We start from the raw sequence: 20270 nt of genomic DNA, 5'->3' as shown, positions 1-20270 counted from the left end.
TATATCTACTGTATGACAGGTAGAACCATTATAACACCTATATATCTACTGTATGACAGGTAGAACCATTATAACACCTATATATCTACTGTATGACAGGTAGAACCATTACAACACCTATATATCTACTGTATGACAGGTCGAACCATTACAACACCTATATATCTACTGTATGACAGGTAGAACCATTATAACACCTATATATCTACTGTATGACAGGGAGTAAATTATAATGTATAACATAATACAACTCAAAACAGCTTAGACCATCAAGGTCATCCTATTGGAAACCCAATCTTTTCCACTAGTCTATCTAAAGAAAAGGTCTCAGGTACGTGGGTTAACCAATGAAAACCTCACCTGGGACATGAATCTGTGTCTCCCTTGTCTGGTTGATCTGCGACTGTACAACTCTACAGGTGAACCTGTTGTTGTCAGTGTTCCGGACGGTGACATATCGTCTCACGGTGTGGCTACCCTCAGGGTTAATCTCGGTCTCTGTTGAGTTGCTTGTCTCAGTGGGTTCAGTAGCAGAGAGGACGTTTCCATGACTGTCCAACCACTCAAGCTCAGGCTGTGGGTACCAGCCTCCGGAGTCACACTTCAGGACCACCCCCCAGTCTTTGGTTCCATTAATAGAGATCACTGGCTGAGATACAGCACCTACAGATACAAGATAAAACAGAGATCACTGGCTGAGATACAGCACCTACAGATACAAGATAAAACAGAGATCACTGGCTGAGATACAGCACCTACACAGATACAGGATAAAACAGAGATCACTGGCTGAGATACAACACCTACAGATACAAGATACAACAGAGATCACTGGCTGAGATACAGCACCTACAGATACAAGATAAAACAGAGATCACTGGCTGAGATACAGCACCTACACAGATACAAGATAAAACAGAGATTACTGGCTGAGATACAGCACCTACAGATACAAGATAAACCAGAGATCACTGGCTGAGATACAGCACCTACAGATACAAGATAAAACAGAGATCACTGGCTGAGATACAGCACCTATACAGATACAAGATAAAAACAGAGATCACTGGCTGAGATACAGCACCTATACAGATACAAGATAAAAACAGAGATCACTGGCTGAGATACAGCTCCTACAGATACAAGATAAAACAGAGATCACTGGCTGAGATACAGCACCTACACAGATACAAGATAAAACAGAGATCACTGGCTGAGATACAGCACCTACAGATACAAGATAAACCAGAGATCACTGGCTGAGATACAGCACCTACACAGATACAGGATAAAACAGAGATCACTGGCTGAGATACAGCACCTACAGATACAAGATAAAACAGAGATCACTGGCTGAGATACAGCACCTACACAGATACAGGATAAAACAGAGATCACTGGCTGAGATACAGCACCTACAGATACAAGATAAAACAGAGATCACTGGCTGAGATACAGCACCTACAGATACAAGATAAAACAGAGATCACTGGCTGAGATACAGCACCTACAGATACAGGATAAAACAGAGATCACTGGCTGAGATACAGCACCTACACAGATACAAGATAAAACAGAGATCACTGGCTGAGATACAGCACCTACAGATACAGGATAAACCAGAGATCACTGGCTGAGATACATCACCTACAGATACAGGATAAAACAGAGATCACTGGCTGAGATACAGCACCTACAGATACAGGATAAAACAGAGATCACTGGCTGAGATACAGCACCTACACAGATACAAGATAAACCAGAGATCACTGGTTGAGATACAGCACCTACAGATACAAGATAAAACAGAGATCACTGGCTGAGATACAGCACCTACAGATACAAGATAAAAACAGAGATCACTGGCTGAGATACAGCACCTACAGATACAGGATAAAACAGAGATCACTGGCTGAGATACAGCACCTACAGATACAGGATAAAACAGAGATCACTGCTGAGATACAGCACCTACACAGATACAAGATATAACAGAGATCACTGGCTGAGATACAGCACCTACAGATACAAGATAAAACAGAGATCACTGGCTGAGATACAGCACCTACAGATACAAGATAAACCAGAGATCACTGGCAGAGATCACTGGCTGAGATACAGCACCTGAGACTACACAGATACAAGATAAAACAGAGATCACTGGCTGAGATACAGCACCTACACAGATACAAGATAAAACAGAGATCACTGGCTGAGATACAGCACCTACACAGATACAAGATAAAACAGAGATCACTGGCTGAGATACAGCACCTACACAGATACAAGATAAAACAGAGATCACTGGCTGAGATACAGCACCTACACAGATACAAGATAAAACAGAGATCACTGGCTGAGATACAGCACCTACAGATACAAGATAAAACAGAGATCACTGGCTGAGATACAGCACCTACAGATACAAGATAAAACAGATAAAACAGAGATCACTGGCTGAGATACAGCACCTACACAGATACAGGATAAAACAGAGATCACTGGCTGAGATACAGCACCTACAGATACAAGATAAAACAGAGATCACTGGCTGAGATACAGCACCTACAGATACAGGATAAAACAGAGATCACTGGCTGAGATACAGCACCTACAGATACAAGATAAAACAGAGATCACTGGCTGAGATACAGCACCTACAGATACAAGATAAAACAGAGATCACTGGCTGAGATACAGATACAAGATAAAACAGAGATCACTGGCTGAGATACAGCACCTACACAGATACAAGATAAAACAGAGATCACTGGCTGAGATACAGATACAAGATAAAACAGAGATCACTGGCTGAGATACAGCACCTACACAGATACAAGATAAAACAGAGATCACTGGCTGAGATACAGCACCTACAGATACAAGATAAAACAGAGATCACTGGCTGAGACACAGCACCTACACAGATACAAGATAAAACAGAGATCACTGGCTGAGATACAGCACCTACAGATACAAGATAAAACAGAGATCACTGGCTGAGATACAGCACCTACACAGATACAAGATAAAACAGAGATCACTGGCTGAGATACAGCACCTACAGATACAAGATAAAACAGAGATCACTGGCTGAGATACAGCACCTACACAGATACAAGATAAAACAGAGATCACTGGCTGAGATACAGCACCTACAGATACAGGATAAAACAGAGATCACTGGCTGAGATACAGATACAAGGTAAACCAGAGATCACTGGCTGAGATACATCACCTACACAGATACAAGATAAAACAGAGATCACTGGCTGAGATACAGCACCTACACAGATACAAGATAAAACAGAGATCACTGGCTGAGATACAGCACCTACACAGATACAAGATAAAACAGAGATCACTGGCTGAGATACAGCACCTACAGATACAGGATAAAACAGAGATCACTGGCTGAGATACAGCACCTACACAGATACAGGATAAAACAGAGATCACTGGCTGAGATACAGCACCTACAGATACAAGATAAAACAGAGATCACTGGCTGAGATACAGCACCTACATAGATACAGGATAAAACAGAGATCACTGGCTGAGATACAGCACCTACAGATACAAGATAAAACAGAGATCACTGGCTGAGATACAGCACCTACAGATACAAGATAAAACAGAGATCACTGGCTGAGATACAGCACCTACACAGATACAAGATAAAACAGAGATCACTGGCTGAGATACAGCACCTACAGATACAAGATAAAACAGAGATCACTGGCTGAGATACAGCACCTACAGATACAAGATAAAACAGAGATCACTGGCTGAGATACAGCACCTACAGATACAAGATAAAACAGAGATCACTGGCTGAGATACAGCACCTACAGATACAAGATAAAACAGAGATCACTGGCTGAGATACAGCACCTACAGATACAAGATAAAACAGAGATCACTGGCTGAGATACAGCACCTACAGATACAAGATAAAAACAGAGATCACTGGCTGAGATACAGCACCTACAGATACAAGATAAAACAGAGATCACTGCTGAGATACAGCACCTACAGATACAAGATAAAACAGAGATCACTGGCTGAGATACAGCACCTACAGATACAATATAAAACAGAGATCACTGGCTGAGATACAGCACCTACAGATACAAGATAAAACAGAGATCACTGGCTGAGATACAGCACCTACAGATACAAGATAAAACAGAGATCACTGGCTGAGATACAGCACCTACAGATACAGGATAAAACAGAGATCACTGGCTGAGATACAGCACCTACAGATACAAGATAAAACAGAGATCACTGGCTGAGATACAGCACCTACAGATACAAGATGAAACAGAGATCACTGGCTGAGATACAGCACCTACAGATACAAGATAAAACAGAGATCACTGGCTGAGATACAGCACCTACACAGATACAGGATAAAACAGAGATCACTGGCTGAGATACAGCACCTACAGATACAAGATAAAACAGAGATCACTGGCTGAGATACAGCACCTACAGATACAAGATAAAACAGAGATCACTGGCTGAGATACAGCACAAGATAAAACACAGATACAAGATAAAACAGAGATCACTGGCTGAGATACAGCACCTACAGATACAAGATAAAACAGAGATCACTGGCTGAGATACAGCACCTACACAGATACAAGATAAAACAGAGATCACTGGCTGAGATACAGCACCTACAGATACAAGATAAAACAGAGATCACTGGCTGAGATACAGCACCTACAGATACAAGATAAAACAGAGATCACTGGCTGAGATACAGCACCTACAGATACAAGATAAAACAGAGATCACTGGCTGAGATACAGCACCTACAGATACAAGATAAAACAGAGATCACTGGCTGAGATACAGCACCTACACAGATACAAGATAAAACAGAGATCACTGGCTGAGATACAGCACCTACAGATACAAGATAAAACAGAGATCACTGGCTGAGATACAGCACCTACACAGATACAAGATAAAACAGAGATCACTGGCTGAGATACAGCACCTACAGATACAAGATAAAACAGAGATCACTGGCTGAGATACAGCACCTACAGATACAGGATAAAACAGAGATCACTGGCTGAGATACAGCACCTACAGATACAAGATAAAACAGAGATAAAACAGAGATCACTGGCTGAGATACAGCACCTACACAGATACAAGATAAAACAGAGATCACTGGCTGAGATACAGCACCTACACAGATACAAGATAAAACAGAGATCACTGGCTGAGATACAGCACCTACAGATACAAGATAAAACAGAGATCACTGGCTGAGATACAGCACCTACAGATACAAGATAAAACAGAGATCACTGGCTGAGATACAGCACCTACAGATACAAGATAAAACAGAGATCACTGGCTGAGATACAGCACCTACAGATACAAGATAAAACAGAGATCACTGGCTGAGAAACAGCACCTGAGATACAGCTACTACAGATACAAGATAAAACAGAGATCACTGGCTGAGATACAGCACCTACAGATACAAGATAAAACAGAGATCACTGGCACCTGAGATACAGCACCTACAGATACAAGATAAAACAGAGATCACTGGCTGAGATACAGCACCTACAGATACAAGATAAAACAGAGATCACTGGCTGAGATACAGCACCTACAGATACAGGATAAAACAGAGATCACTGGCTGAGATACAGCACCTACAGATACAAGATAAAACAGAGATCACTGGCTGAGATACAGCACCTACAGATACAGGATAAAACAGAGATCACTGGCTGAGATACAGCACCTACAGATACAAGATAAAACAGAGATCACTGGCTGAGATACAGCACCTACAGATACAAGATAAAACAGAGATCACTGGCTGAGATACAGCACCTACAGATACAGGATAAAACAGAGATCACTGGCTGAGATACAGCACCTACAGATACAAGATAAAACAGAGATCACTGGCTGAGATACAGCACCTACAGATACAAGATAAAACAGAGATCACTGGCTGAGATACAGCACCTACAGATACAAGATAAAACAGAGATCACTGGCTGAGATACAGATACAAGATAAAACAGAGATCACAGATACAAGATAAAACAGAGATCACTGGCTGAGATACAGCACCTACAGATACAAGATAAAACAGAGATCACTGGCTGAGATACAGCACCTACACAGATACAAGATAAAACAGAGATCACTGGCTGAGATACAGCACCTACAGATACAAGATAAAACAGAGATCACTGGCTGGATACAGCACCTACAGATACAAGATACAGCACCTACACAGATACAAGATAAAACAGAGATCACTGGCTGAGATACAGCACCTACACAGATACAAGATAAAACAGAGATCACTGGCTGAGATACAGCACCTACACAGATACAAGATAAAACAGAGATCACTGGCTGAGATACAGCACCTACAGATACAAGATAAAACAGAGATCACTGGCTGAGATACAGCACAGAGATCACACAGATACAAGATAAAACAGAGATCACTGGCTGAGATACAGCACCTACAGATACAAGATAAAACAGAGATCACTGGCTGAGATACAGCACCTACACAGATACAAGATAAAACAGAGATCACTGGCTGAGATACAGCACCTACAGATACAAGATAAAACAGAGATCACTGGCTGAGATACAGCACCTACAGATACAAGATAAAACAGAGATCACTGGCTGAGATACAGCACCTACAGATACAAGATAAAACAGAGATCACTGGCTGAGATACAGCACCTACACAGATACAAGATAAAACAGAGATCACTGGCTGAGATACAGCACCTACAGATACAAGATAAAACAGAGATCACTGGCTGAGATACAGCACCTACACAGATACAAGATAAAACAGAGATCACTGGCTGAGATACAGCACCTACAGATACAAGATAAAACAGAGATCACTGGCTGAGATACAGCACCTACAGATACAAGATAAAACAGAGATCACTGGCTGAGATACAGCACCTACACAGATACAAGATAAAACAGAGATCACTGGCTGAGATACAGCACCTACACAGATACAAGATAAAACAGAGATCACTGGCTGAGATACAGCACCTACAGATACAAGATAAAACAGAGATCACTGGCTGAGATACAGCACCTACACAGATACAAGATAAAACAGAGATCACTGGCTGAGATACAGCACCTACACAGATACAAGATAAAACAGATCAGATCACAAGATGGCTGAGATACAGCACCTACAGATACAGGATAAAACAGAGATCACTGGCTGAGATACAGCACCTACAGATACAGGATAAAACAGAGATCACTGGCTGAGATACAGCACCTACAGATACAAGATAAAACAGAGATCACTGGCTGAGATACAGCACCTACAGATACAAGATAAAACAGAGATCACTGGCTGAGATACAGCACCTACACAGATACAAGATAAAACAGAGATCACTGGCTGAGATACAGCACCTACAGATACAAGATAAAACAGAGATCACTGGCTGAGATACAGCACCTACAGATACAAGATAAAACAGATACAAGATACAAAACAGAGATCACTGGCTGAGATACAGCACCTACAGATACAAGATAAAACAGAGATCACTGGCTGAGATACAGCACCTACAGATACAAGATAAAACAGAGATCACTGGCTGAGATAAAACAGAGCACCTACAGATACAAGATAAAACAGAGATCACTGGCTGAGATACAGCACCTACAGATACAAGATAAAACAGAGATCACTGGCTGAGATACAGCACCTACAGATACAAGATAAAACAGAGATCACTGGCTGAGATACAGCACCTACAGATACAAGATAAAACAGAGATCACTGGCTGAGATACAGCACCTACAGATACAAGATAAAACAGAGATCACTGGCTGAGATACAGCACCTACAGATACAAGATAAAACAGAGATCACTGGCTGAGATACAGCACCTACAAGATACAAGATAAAACAGAGATCACTGGCTGAGATACAGCACCTACAGATACAAGATAAAACAGAGATCACTGGCTGAGATACAGCACCTACAGATACAAGATAAAACAGAGATCACTGGCTGAGATACAGCACCTACACAGATACAAGATAAAACAGAGATCACTGGCTGAGATACAGCACCTACAGATACAAGATAAAACAGAGATCACTGGCTGAGATACAGCACCTACACAGATACAAGATAAAACAGAGATCACTGGCTGAGATACAGCACCTACAGATACAAGATAAAACAGAGATCACTGGCTGAGATACAGCACCTACACAGATACAGGATAAAACAGAGATCACTGGCTGAGATACAGCACCTACAGATACAAGATAAAACAGAGATCACTGGCTGAGATACAGATACAAGATAAAACAGAGATCACTGGCTGAGATACAGCACCTACAGATACAAGATAAAACAGAGATCACTGGCTGAGATACAGCACCTACAGATACAAGATAAAACAGAGATCACTGGCTGAGATACAGCACCTACACAGATACAAGATAAAACAGAGATCACTGGCTGAGATACAGCACCTACACAGATACAAGATAAAACAGAGATCACTGGCTGAGATACAGCACCTACAGATACAAGATAAAACAGAGATCACTGGCTGAGATACAGCACCTACAGATACAAGATAAAACAGAGATCACTGGCTGAGATACAGCACCTACACAGATACAGGATAAAACAGAGATCACTGGCTGAGATACAGCACCTACAGATACAAGATAAAACAGAGATCACTGGCTGAGATACAGCACCTACAGATACAAGATAAAACAGAGATCACTGGCTGAGATACAGCACCTACAGATACAAGATAAAACAGAGATCACTGGCTGAGATACAGCACCTACAGATACAAGATAAAACAGAGATCACTGGCTGAGATACAGCACCTACAGATACAGATAAAACAGAGACAAGATAAAACAGAGATAAAACAGAGATCACTGGCTGAGATACAGCACCTAAAACAGATACAAGATAAAACAGAGATCACTGGCTGAGATACAGCACCTACAGATACAAGATAAAACAGAGATCACTGGCTGAGATACAGCACCTACAGATACAAGATAAAACAGAGATCACTGGCTGAGATACAGCACCTACACAGATACAAGATAAAACAGAGATCACTGGCTGAGATACAGCACCTACAGATACAAGATAAAACAGAGATCACTGGCTGAGATACAGCACCTACAGATACAAGATAAAACAGAGATCACTGGCTGAGATACAGCACCTACAGATACAAGATAAAACAGAGATCACTGGCTGAGATACAGCACCTACAGATACAAGATAAAACAGAGATCACTGGCTGAGATACAGCACCTACAGATACAAGATAAAACAGAGATCACTGGCTGAGATACAGCACCTACAGATACAAGATAAAACAGAGATCACTGGCTGAGAGATCACTACACAGATACAAGATGAGATCACTGGCTGAGATACAGCACCACCTAAAACAGAGATACAAGATAAAACAGAGATCACTGGCTGAGATACAGCACCTACAGATACAAGATAAAACAGAGATCACTGGCTGAGATACAGCACCTACAGATACAAGATAAAACAGAGATCACTGGCTGAGATACAGCACCTACAGATACAAGATAAAACAGAGATCACTGGCTGAGATACAGCACCTACAGATACAAGATAAAACAGAGATCACTGGCTGAGATACAGCACTACACAGATACAAGATAAAACAGAGATCACTGGCTGAGATACAGCACCTACAGATACAAGATAAAACAGAGATCACTGGCTGAGATACAGCACCTACAGATACAAGATAAAACAGAGATCACTGGCTGAGATACAGCACCTACACAGATACAAGATAAAACAGAGATCACTGGCTGAGATACAGCACCTACAGATACAAGATAAAACAGAGATCACTGGCTGAGATACAGCACCTACACAGATACAAGATAAAACAGAGATCACTGGCTGAGATACAGCACCTACAGATACAAGATAAAACAGAGATCACTGGCTGAGATACAGCACCTACAGATACAAGATAAAACAGAGATCACTGGCTGAGATACAGCACCTACACAGATACAAGATAAAACAGAGATCACTGGCTGAGATACAGCACCTACAGATACAAGATAAAACAGAGATCACTGGCTGAGATACAGCACCTACACAGATACAAGATAAAACAGAGATCACTGGCTGAGATACAGCACCTACACAGATACAAGATAAAACAGAGATCACTGGCTGAGATACAGCACCTACACAGATACAAGATAAAACAGAGATCACTGGCTGAGATACAGCACCTACAGATACAAGATAAAACAGAGATCACTGGCTGAGATACAGCACCTACAGATACAAGATAAAACAGAGATCACTGGCTGAGATACAGCACCTACACAGATACAAGATAAAACAGAGATCACTGGCTGAGATACAGCACCACAGACAGATACAAGATAAAACAGAGATCACTGGCTGAGATACAGCACCTACACAGATACAAGATAAAACAGAGATCACTGGCTGAGATACAGCACCTACAGATACAAGATAAAACAGAGATCACTGGCTGAGATACAGCACCTACAGATACAAGATAAAACAGAGATCACTGGCTGAGATACAGCACCTACAGATACAAGATAAAACAGAGATCACTGGCTGAGATACAGCACCTACAGATACAAGATAAAACAGAGATCACTGGCTGAGATACAGCACCTACAGATACAAGATAAAACAGAGATCACTGGCTGAGATACAGCACCTACAGATACAAGATAAAACAGAGATCACTGGCTGAGATACAGCACCTACAGATACAAGATAAAACAGAGATCACTGGCTGAGATACAGCACCTACAGATACAAGATAAAACAGAGATCACTGGCTGAGATACAGCACCTACAGATACAAGATAAAACAGAGATCACTGGCTGAGATACAGCACCTACAGATACAAGATAAAACAGAGATCACTGGCTGAGATACAGCACCTACACAGATACAAGATAAAACAGAGATCACTGGCTGAGATACAGCACCTACAGATACAAGATAAAACAGAGATCACTGGCTGAGATACAGCACCTACAGATACAAGATAAAACAGAGATCACTGGCTGAGATACAGCACCAAGATAAAACAGATACAAGATAAAACAGAGATCACTGGCTGAGATACAGCACCTACAGATACAAGATAAAACAGAGATCACTGGCTGAGATACAGCACCTACAGATACAAGATAAAACAGAGATCACTGGCTGAGATACAGCACCTACAGATACAAGATAAAACAGAGATCACTGGCTGAGATACAGCACCTACACAGATACAAGATAAAACAGAGATCACTGGCTGAGATACAGCACCTACAGATACAAGATAAAACAGAGATCACTGGCTGAGATACAGCACCTACACAGATACAAGATAAAACAGAGATCACTGGCTGAGATACAGCACCTACAGATACAAGATAAAACAGAGATCACTGGCTGAGATACAGCACTACAGATACAAGATAAAACAGAGATCACACAGATACAAGATACAAGAAAACAGAGATCACTGGCTGAGATACAGCACCTACAGATACAAGATAAAACAGAGATCACTGGCTGAGATACAGCACCTACAGATACAAGATAAAACAGAGATCACTGGCTGAGATACAGCACCTACAGATACAAGATAAAACAGAGATCACTGGCTGAGATACAGCACCTACAGATACAAGATAAAACAGAGATCACTGGCTGAGATACAGCACCTACAGATACAAGATAAAACAGAGATCACTGGCTGAGATACAGCACCTACAGATACAAGATAAAACAGAGATCACTGGCTGAGATACAGCACCTACAGATACAAGATAAAACAGAGATCACTGGCTGAGATACAGCACCTACAGATACAAGATAAAACAGAGATCACTGGCTGAGATACAGCACCTACAGATACAAGATCAGAGATCACTGGCTGAGATACAGCACCTACAGATACAAGATAAAACAGAGATCACTGGCTGAGATACAGCACCTACAGATACAAGATAAAACAGAGATCACTGGCTGAGATACAGCACCTACAGATACAAGATAAAACAGAGATCACTGGCTGAGATACAGCACCTACACAGATACAAGATAAAACAGAGATCACTGGCTGAGATACAGCACCTACAGATACAAGATAAAACAGAGATCACTGGCTGAGATACAGCACCTACAGCACAGATACAAGATAAAACAGAGATCACTGGCTGAGATACAGCACCTACAGATACAAGATAAAACAGAGATCACTGGCTGAGATACAGCACCTACACAGATACAAGATAAAACAGATCACTGGCTGAGATACAGCAAACAGATAAAACAGAGATCACTGGCTGAGATACAGCACCTACAGATACAAGATAAAACAGAGATCACTGGCTGAGATACAGCACCTACAGATACAAGATAAAACAGAGATCACTGGCTGAGATACAGCACCTACAGATACAAGATAAAACAGAGATCACTGGCTGAGATACAGCACCTACAGATACAAGATAAAACAGAGATCACTGGCTGAGATACAGCACCTACAGATACAAGATAAAACAGAGATCACTGGCTGAGATACAGCACCTACAGATACAAGATAAAACAGAGATCACTGGCTGAGATACAGCACCTACAGATACAAGATAAAACAGAGATCACTGGCTGAGATACAGCACCTACAGATACAAGATAAAACAGAGATCACTGGCTGAGGCTACACAGAGATAAAACAGAGATCACTGGCTACAGCACCTACAGATACAAGATAAAACAGAGATCACTGGCTGAGATACAGCACCTACAGATACAAGATAAAACAGAGATCACTGGCTGAGATACAGCACCTACAGATACAAGATAAAACAGAGATCACTGGCTGAGATACAGCACCTACAGATACAAGATAAAACAGAGATCACTGGCTGAGATACAGCACCTACAGATACAAGATAAAACAGAGATCACTGGCTGAGATACAGCACCTACAGATACAAGATAAAACAGAGATCACTGGCTGAGATACAGCACCTACAGATACAAGATAAAACAGAGATCACTGGCTGAGATACAGCACCTACAGATACAAGATAAAACAGAGATCACTGGCTGAGATACAGCACCTACAGATACAAGATAAAACAGAGATCACTGGCTGAGATACAGCACCTACAGATACAAGATAAAACAGAGATCACTGGCTGAGATACAGCACCTACAGATACAAGATAAAACAGAGATCACTGGCTGAGATACAGCACCTACAGATACAAGATAAAACAGAGATCACTGGCTGAGATACAGCACCTACAGATACAAGATAAAACAGAGATCACTGGCTGAGATACAGCACCTACAGATACAAGATAAAACAGAGATCACTGGCTGAGATACAGCACCTACAGATACAAGATAAAACAGAGATCACTGGCTGAGATACAGCACCTACAGATACAAGATAAAACAGAGATCACTGGCTGAGATACAGCACCTACAGATACAAGATAAAACAGAGATCACTGGCTGAGATACAGCACCTACAGATACAAGATAAAACAGAGATCACTGGCTGAGATACAGCACCTACACAGATACAAGATAAAACAGAGATCACTGGCTGAGATACAGCACCTACACAGATACAAGATAAAACAGAGATCACTGGCTGAGATACAGCACCTACACAGATACAAGATAAAACAGAGATCACTGGCTGAGATACAGCACCTACAGATACAAGATAAAACAGAGATCACTGGCTGAGATACAGCACCTACAGATACAAGATAAAACAGAGATCACTGGCTGAGATACAGCACCTACAGATACAAGATAAAACAGAGATCACTGGCTGAGATACAGCACCTACAGATACAAGATAAAACAGAGATCACTGGCTGAGATACAGCACCTACAGATACAAGATAAAACAGAGATCACTGGCTGAGATACAGCACCTACAGATACAAGATAAAACAGAGATCACTGGCTGAGATACAGCACCTACACAGATACAGGATAAAACAGAGATCACTGGCTGAGATACAGCACCTACAGATACAAGATAAAACAGAGATCACTGGCTGAGATACAGCACCTACACAGATACAAGATAAAACAGAGATCACTGGCTGAGATACAGCACCTACAGATACAAGATAAAACAGAGATCACTGGCTGAGATACAGCACCTACACAGATACAAGATAAAACAGAGATCACTGGCTGAGATACAGCACCTACAGATACAAGATAAAACAGAGATCACTGGCTGAGATACAGCACCTACAGATACAAGATAAAACAGAGATCACTGGCTGAGATACAGCACCTACAGATACAAGATAAAACAGAGATCACTGGCTGAGATACAGCACCTACACAGATACAAGATAAAACAGAGATCACTGGCTGAGATACAGCACCTACAGATACAAGATAAAACAGAGATCACTGGCTGAGATACAGCACCTACAGATACAAGATAAAACAGAGATCACTGGCTGAGATACAGCACCTACAGATACAAGATAAAACAGAGATCACTGGCTGAGATACAGCACCTACACAGATACAAGATAAAACAGAGATCACTGGCTGAGATACAGCACTACAGATACAGATACAAGATAAAACAGAGATCACTGGCTGAGATACAGCACCTACAGATACAAGATAAAACAGAGATCACTGGCTGAGATACAGCACCTACAGATACAAGATAAAACAGAGATCACTGGCTGAGATACAGCACCTACAGATACAAGATAAAACAGAGATCACTGGCTGAGATACAGCACCTACAGATACAAGATAAAACAGAGATCACTGGCTGAGATACAGCACCTACAGATACAAGATAAAACAGAGATCACTGGCTGAGATACAGCACCTACAGATACAAGATAAAACAGAGATCACTGGCTGAGATACAGCACCTACAGATACAAGATAAAACAGAGATCACTGGCTGAGATACAGCACCTACAGATACAAGATAAAACAGAGATCACTGGCTGAGATACAGCACCTACAGATACAAGATAAAACAGAGATCACTGGCTGAGATACAGCACCTACAGATACAAGATAAAACAGAGATCACTGGCTGAGATACAGCACCTACCAGATACAGATACAAGATAAAACAGAGATCACTGGCTGAGATACAGCACCTACACAGATACAAGATAAAACAGAGATCACTGGCTGAGATACAGCACCTACAGATACAAGATAAAACAGAGATCACTGGCTGAGATACAGCACCTACAGATACAAGATAAAACAGAGATCACTGGCTGAGATACAGCACCTACAGATACAAGATAAAACAGAGATCACTGGCTGAGATACAGCACCTACAGATACAAGATAAAACAGAGATCACTGGCTGAGATACAGCACCTACAGATACAAGATAAAACAGAGATCACTGGCTGAGATACAGCACCTACAGATACAAGATAAAACAGAGATCACTGGCTGAGATACAGCACCTACACAGATACAAGATAAAACAGAGATCACTGGCTGAGATACAGCACCTACACAGATACAAGATAAAACAGAGATCACTGGCTGAGATACAGCACCTACAGATACAAGATAAAACAGAGATCACTGGCTGAGATACAGCACCTACAGATACAAGATAAAACAGAGATCACTGGCTGAGATACAGCACCTACACAGATACAAGATAAAACAGAGATCACTGGCTGAGATACAGCACCTACAGATACAAGATAAAACAGAGATCACTGGCTGAGATACAGCACCTACAGATACAAGATAAAACAGAGATCACTGGCTGAGATACAGCACCTACAGATACAAGATAAAACAGAGATCACTGGCTGAGATACAGCACCTACAGATACAAGATAAAACAGAGATCACTGGCTGAGATACAGCACCTACAGATACAAGATAAAACAGAGATCACTGGCTGAGATACAGCACCTACAGATACAAGATAAAACAGAGATCACTGGCTGAGATACAGCACCTACAGATACAAGATAAAACAGAGATCACTGGCTGAGATACAGCACCTACAGATACAAGATAAAACAGAGATCACTGGCTGAGATACAGCACCTACAGATACAAGATAAAACAGAGATCACTGGCTGAGATACAGCACCTACAGATACAAGATAAAACAGAGATCACTGGCTGAGATACAGCACCTACAGATACAAGATAAAACAGAGATCACTGGCTGAGATACAGCACCTACAGATACAAGATAAAACAGAGATCACTGGCTGAGATACAGCACCTACAGATACAAGATAAAACAGAGATCACTGGCTGAGATACAGCACCTACAGATACAAGATAAAACAGAGATCACTGGCTGAGATACAGCACCTACACAGATACAAGATAAAACAGAGATCACTGGCTGAGATACAGCACCTACACAGATACAAGATAAAACAGAGATCACTGGCTGAGATACAGCACCTACAGATACAAGATAAAACAGAGATCACTGGCTGAGATACAAGATAAAACAGAGATCACTGGCTGAGATACAGCACCTACAGATACAAGATAAAACAGAGATCACTGGCTGAGATACAGCACCTACAGATACAAGATAAAACAGAGATCACTGGCTGAGATACAGCACCTACAGATACAAGATAAAACAGAGATCACTGGCTGAGATACAGCACCTACACAGATACAAGATAAAACAGAGATCACTGGCTGAGATACAGCACCTACAGATACAAGATAAAACAGAGATCACTGGCTGAGATACAGCACCTACAGATACAGATAAAACAGAGATCACTGGCTGAGATACAGCACCTACAGATACAAGATAAAACAGAGATCACTGGCTGAGATACAGCACCTACAGATACAAGATAAAACAGAGATCACTGGCTGAGATACAGCACCTACACAGATACAAGATAAAACAGAGATCACTGGCTGAGATACAGCACCTACAGATACAAGATAAAACAGAGATCACTGGCTGAGATACAGCACCAAGATAAAACAGAGAGACAGATACAAGATAAAACAGAGATCACTGGCTGAGATACAGCACCTACAGATACAAGATAAAACAGAGATCACTGGCTGAGATACAGCACCTACAGATACAAGATAAAACAGAGATCACTGGCTGAGATACAGCACCTACAGATACAAGATAAAACAGAGATCACTGGCTGACTGATACAGCACCTACAGATACAAGATAAAACAGAGATCACTGGCTGAGACACAGCACCTAAAACAGACACAGATACAAGATAAAACAGAGATCACTGGCTGAGATACAGCACCTACAGATACAAGATAAAACAGAGATCACTGGCTGAGATACAGCACCTACAGATACAAGATAAAACAGAGATCACTGGCTGAGATACAGCACCTACAGATACAAGATAAAACAGAGATCACTGGCTGAGATACAGCACCTACACAGATACAAGATAAAACAGAGATCACTGGCTGAGATACAGCACCTACAGATACAAGATAAAACAGAGATCACTGGCTGAGATACAGCACCTACATATACAAGATTAAACAGAGACCACTGGCTGAGATACAGCACCTACAGATACAAGATAAAACAGAGATCACTGGCTGAGATACAGCACCTACACAGATACAAGATAAAACAGAGATCACTGGCTGAGATACAGCACCTACAGATACAAGATAAAACAGAGATCACTGGCTGAGATACAGATACAAGGTAAACCAGAGATCACTGGCTGAGATACAGCACCTACAGATACAAGATAACACAGAGATCACTGGCTGAGATACAGCACCTACAGATACAAGATAAAACAGAGATCACTGGCTGAGATACAGCACCTACACAGATACAAGATAAAACAGAGATCACTGGCTGAGATACAGCACCTACAGATACAAGATAAAACAGAGATCACTGGCTGAGATACAGCACCTACAGATACAAGATAACACAGAGATCACTGGCTGAGATACAGCACCTACACAGATACAAGATAAAACAGAGATCACTGGCTGAGATACAGCACCTACAGATACAAGATAAAACAGAGATCACTGGCTGAGATACAGCACCTACACAGATACAAGATAAAACAGAGATCACTGGCTGAGATACAGCACCTACAGATACAAGATAAAACAGAGATCACTGGCTGAGATACAGCACCTACAGATACAAGATAAAACAGAGATCACTGGCTGAGATACAGCACCTACACAGATACAGGATAAAACAGAGATCACTGGCTGAGATACAGCACCTACAGATACAAGATAAAACAGAGATCACTGGCTGAGATACAGCACCTACAGATACAAGATAAAACAGAGATCACTGGCTGAGATACAGCACCTACAGATACAAGATAAAACAGAGATCACTGGCTGAGATACAGCACCTACAGATACAAGATAAAACAGAGATCACTGGCTGAGATACAGCACCTACAGATACAAGATAAAACAGAGATCACTGGCTGAGATACAGCACCTACACAGATACAAGATAAAACAGAGATCACTGGCTGAGATACAGCACCTACACATATACAGGATAAAACAGAGATCACTGGCTGAGATACAGATACAAGATAAACCAGAGATCACTGGCTGAGATACAGCACCTACACATATACAAGATAAAACAGAGATCACTGGCTGAGATACAGCACCTACAGATACAAGATAAAACAGAGATCACTGGCTGAGATACAGCACCTACAGATACAAGATAAAACAGAGATCACTGGCTGAGATACAGCACCTACAGATACAAGATTAAACAGAGATCACTGGCTGAGATACAGCACCTACAGATACAAGATAAAACAGAGATCACTGGCTGAGATACAGCACCTACAGATACAAGATAAAACAGAGATCACTGGCTGAGATACAGCACCTACAGATACAAGATAAACAGAGATCACTGGCTGAGATACAGCACCTACAGATACAAGATAAAACAGAGATCACTGGCTGAGATACAGCACCTACAGATACAAGATAAACCAGAGATCACTGGCTGAGATACAGCACCTACACAGATACAAGATAAAAACAGACACAATCATTTCCCCTTTCAGCATATAGAGCTATGATTGTACTCAGAAACCTCTGAACACTTGTCCACTCCAGTATTTATGATTTACCAACTATGAGTGGAATGGTTGTTTCCTTCAGTGTTGGAATGAAGCACTTGTAGTCTCCAGCATCAGAGAGAGTAACTCCGGTCAGTTTTAAGGAGACATTGCTGTTCTTCAGTTCTTCTTTAAACAGTGATGTCCTTCCCCTGTAGGACGGAAGCTGTTCACCGTCGGAGTCTCGACCTTCACGGTAAAGATGGACCCTTTGAGTTTTCAGGTCAGATCTTGTCCACTCCACCATCATCTCCACGGCACTGACGTGGGGTTCCAGGTAACATGGTAGTATGACGTCATCACCAGCCAAGGCAACGACTGGATCAGCTGAACCGACAAGTTGAATCTGAGACGACCCTGGAGAAAAAAACAAAATGACATGGTGAATGAAATACTTAAATTTTCTCCTTATGTGCGCCCTCTACTGACAAGAGTCTTAGCTACTGCTAGCATGCTAACGTTAGCTGATGTTTTTATAACTAACCCGAGAGTGTCACGACTTCCGCCGAAGTCCCTCTCCTTGTTCGGGCGGCGTTCGGCGGTCGACGTCACCGGCTTTCTAGCTTATCGCCGATCCACTTTTCATTTTCCATTTGTTTTGTCTTTTGTTTTCTACACACCTGGTTTCTATTCCCCAATTACATGTTCATTATTTAACCCTCTGTTTCCCCCATGTTGGTGTGTGTGTTTGTATATAATGTTCAGGTCGTTACTTGTTGGCTGGTATTGTTTGTATATAATGTTCAGGTCGTTACTTGCTGGCTTATTGTTTTCAGGTCGTTACTTATTGGCTGGTATTGTTTGTATATAATGTTCAGGTCGTTACTTGCTGGCTGGTATTGTTTGTATATAATGTTCAGGTCGTTACTTATTGGCTGGTATTGTTTGTATATAATGTTCAGGTCGTTACTTGTTGGCTGGTATTGTTTGTATATAATGTTCAGGTCGTTACTTGTTGGCTGGTATTGTTTGTATATAATGTTCAGGTCGTTACTTGTTGGC

General features: G+C 41.5%; 1 protein-coding gene across 1 annotated transcript in view; it reads right to left on the bottom strand.

Moving 5' to 3' along the window:
* Positions 1–340: 340 nt before the first annotated feature.
* LOC135567506 (butyrophilin subfamily 1 member A1-like) overlaps positions 341–20270 on the bottom strand; it is a 49958-nt gene continuing 30028 nt past the window's right edge. The window contains exons 3-4 of the mRNA XM_065014868.1: positions 19281–19625; positions 341–663 (exon numbers count right to left, since the gene is read on the bottom strand). Coding sequence (XP_064870940.1) covers positions 341–663; positions 19281–19625 — 668 coding nt within the window. The remainder of the gene's footprint in view (positions 664–19280; positions 19626–20270) is intronic.

The sequence above is a fragment of the Oncorhynchus nerka genome, unplaced genomic scaffold, assembly GCF_034236695.1.
Source record: "Oncorhynchus nerka isolate Pitt River unplaced genomic scaffold, Oner_Uvic_2.0 unplaced_scaffold_1977, whole genome shotgun sequence".
In the NCBI taxonomy this organism is placed as follows: domain Eukaryota; kingdom Metazoa; phylum Chordata; class Actinopteri; order Salmoniformes; family Salmonidae; genus Oncorhynchus; species Oncorhynchus nerka.
Note: the sequence above shows the minus strand (reverse complement) of the source record. Positions and strands in the feature narration are given on the sequence as shown.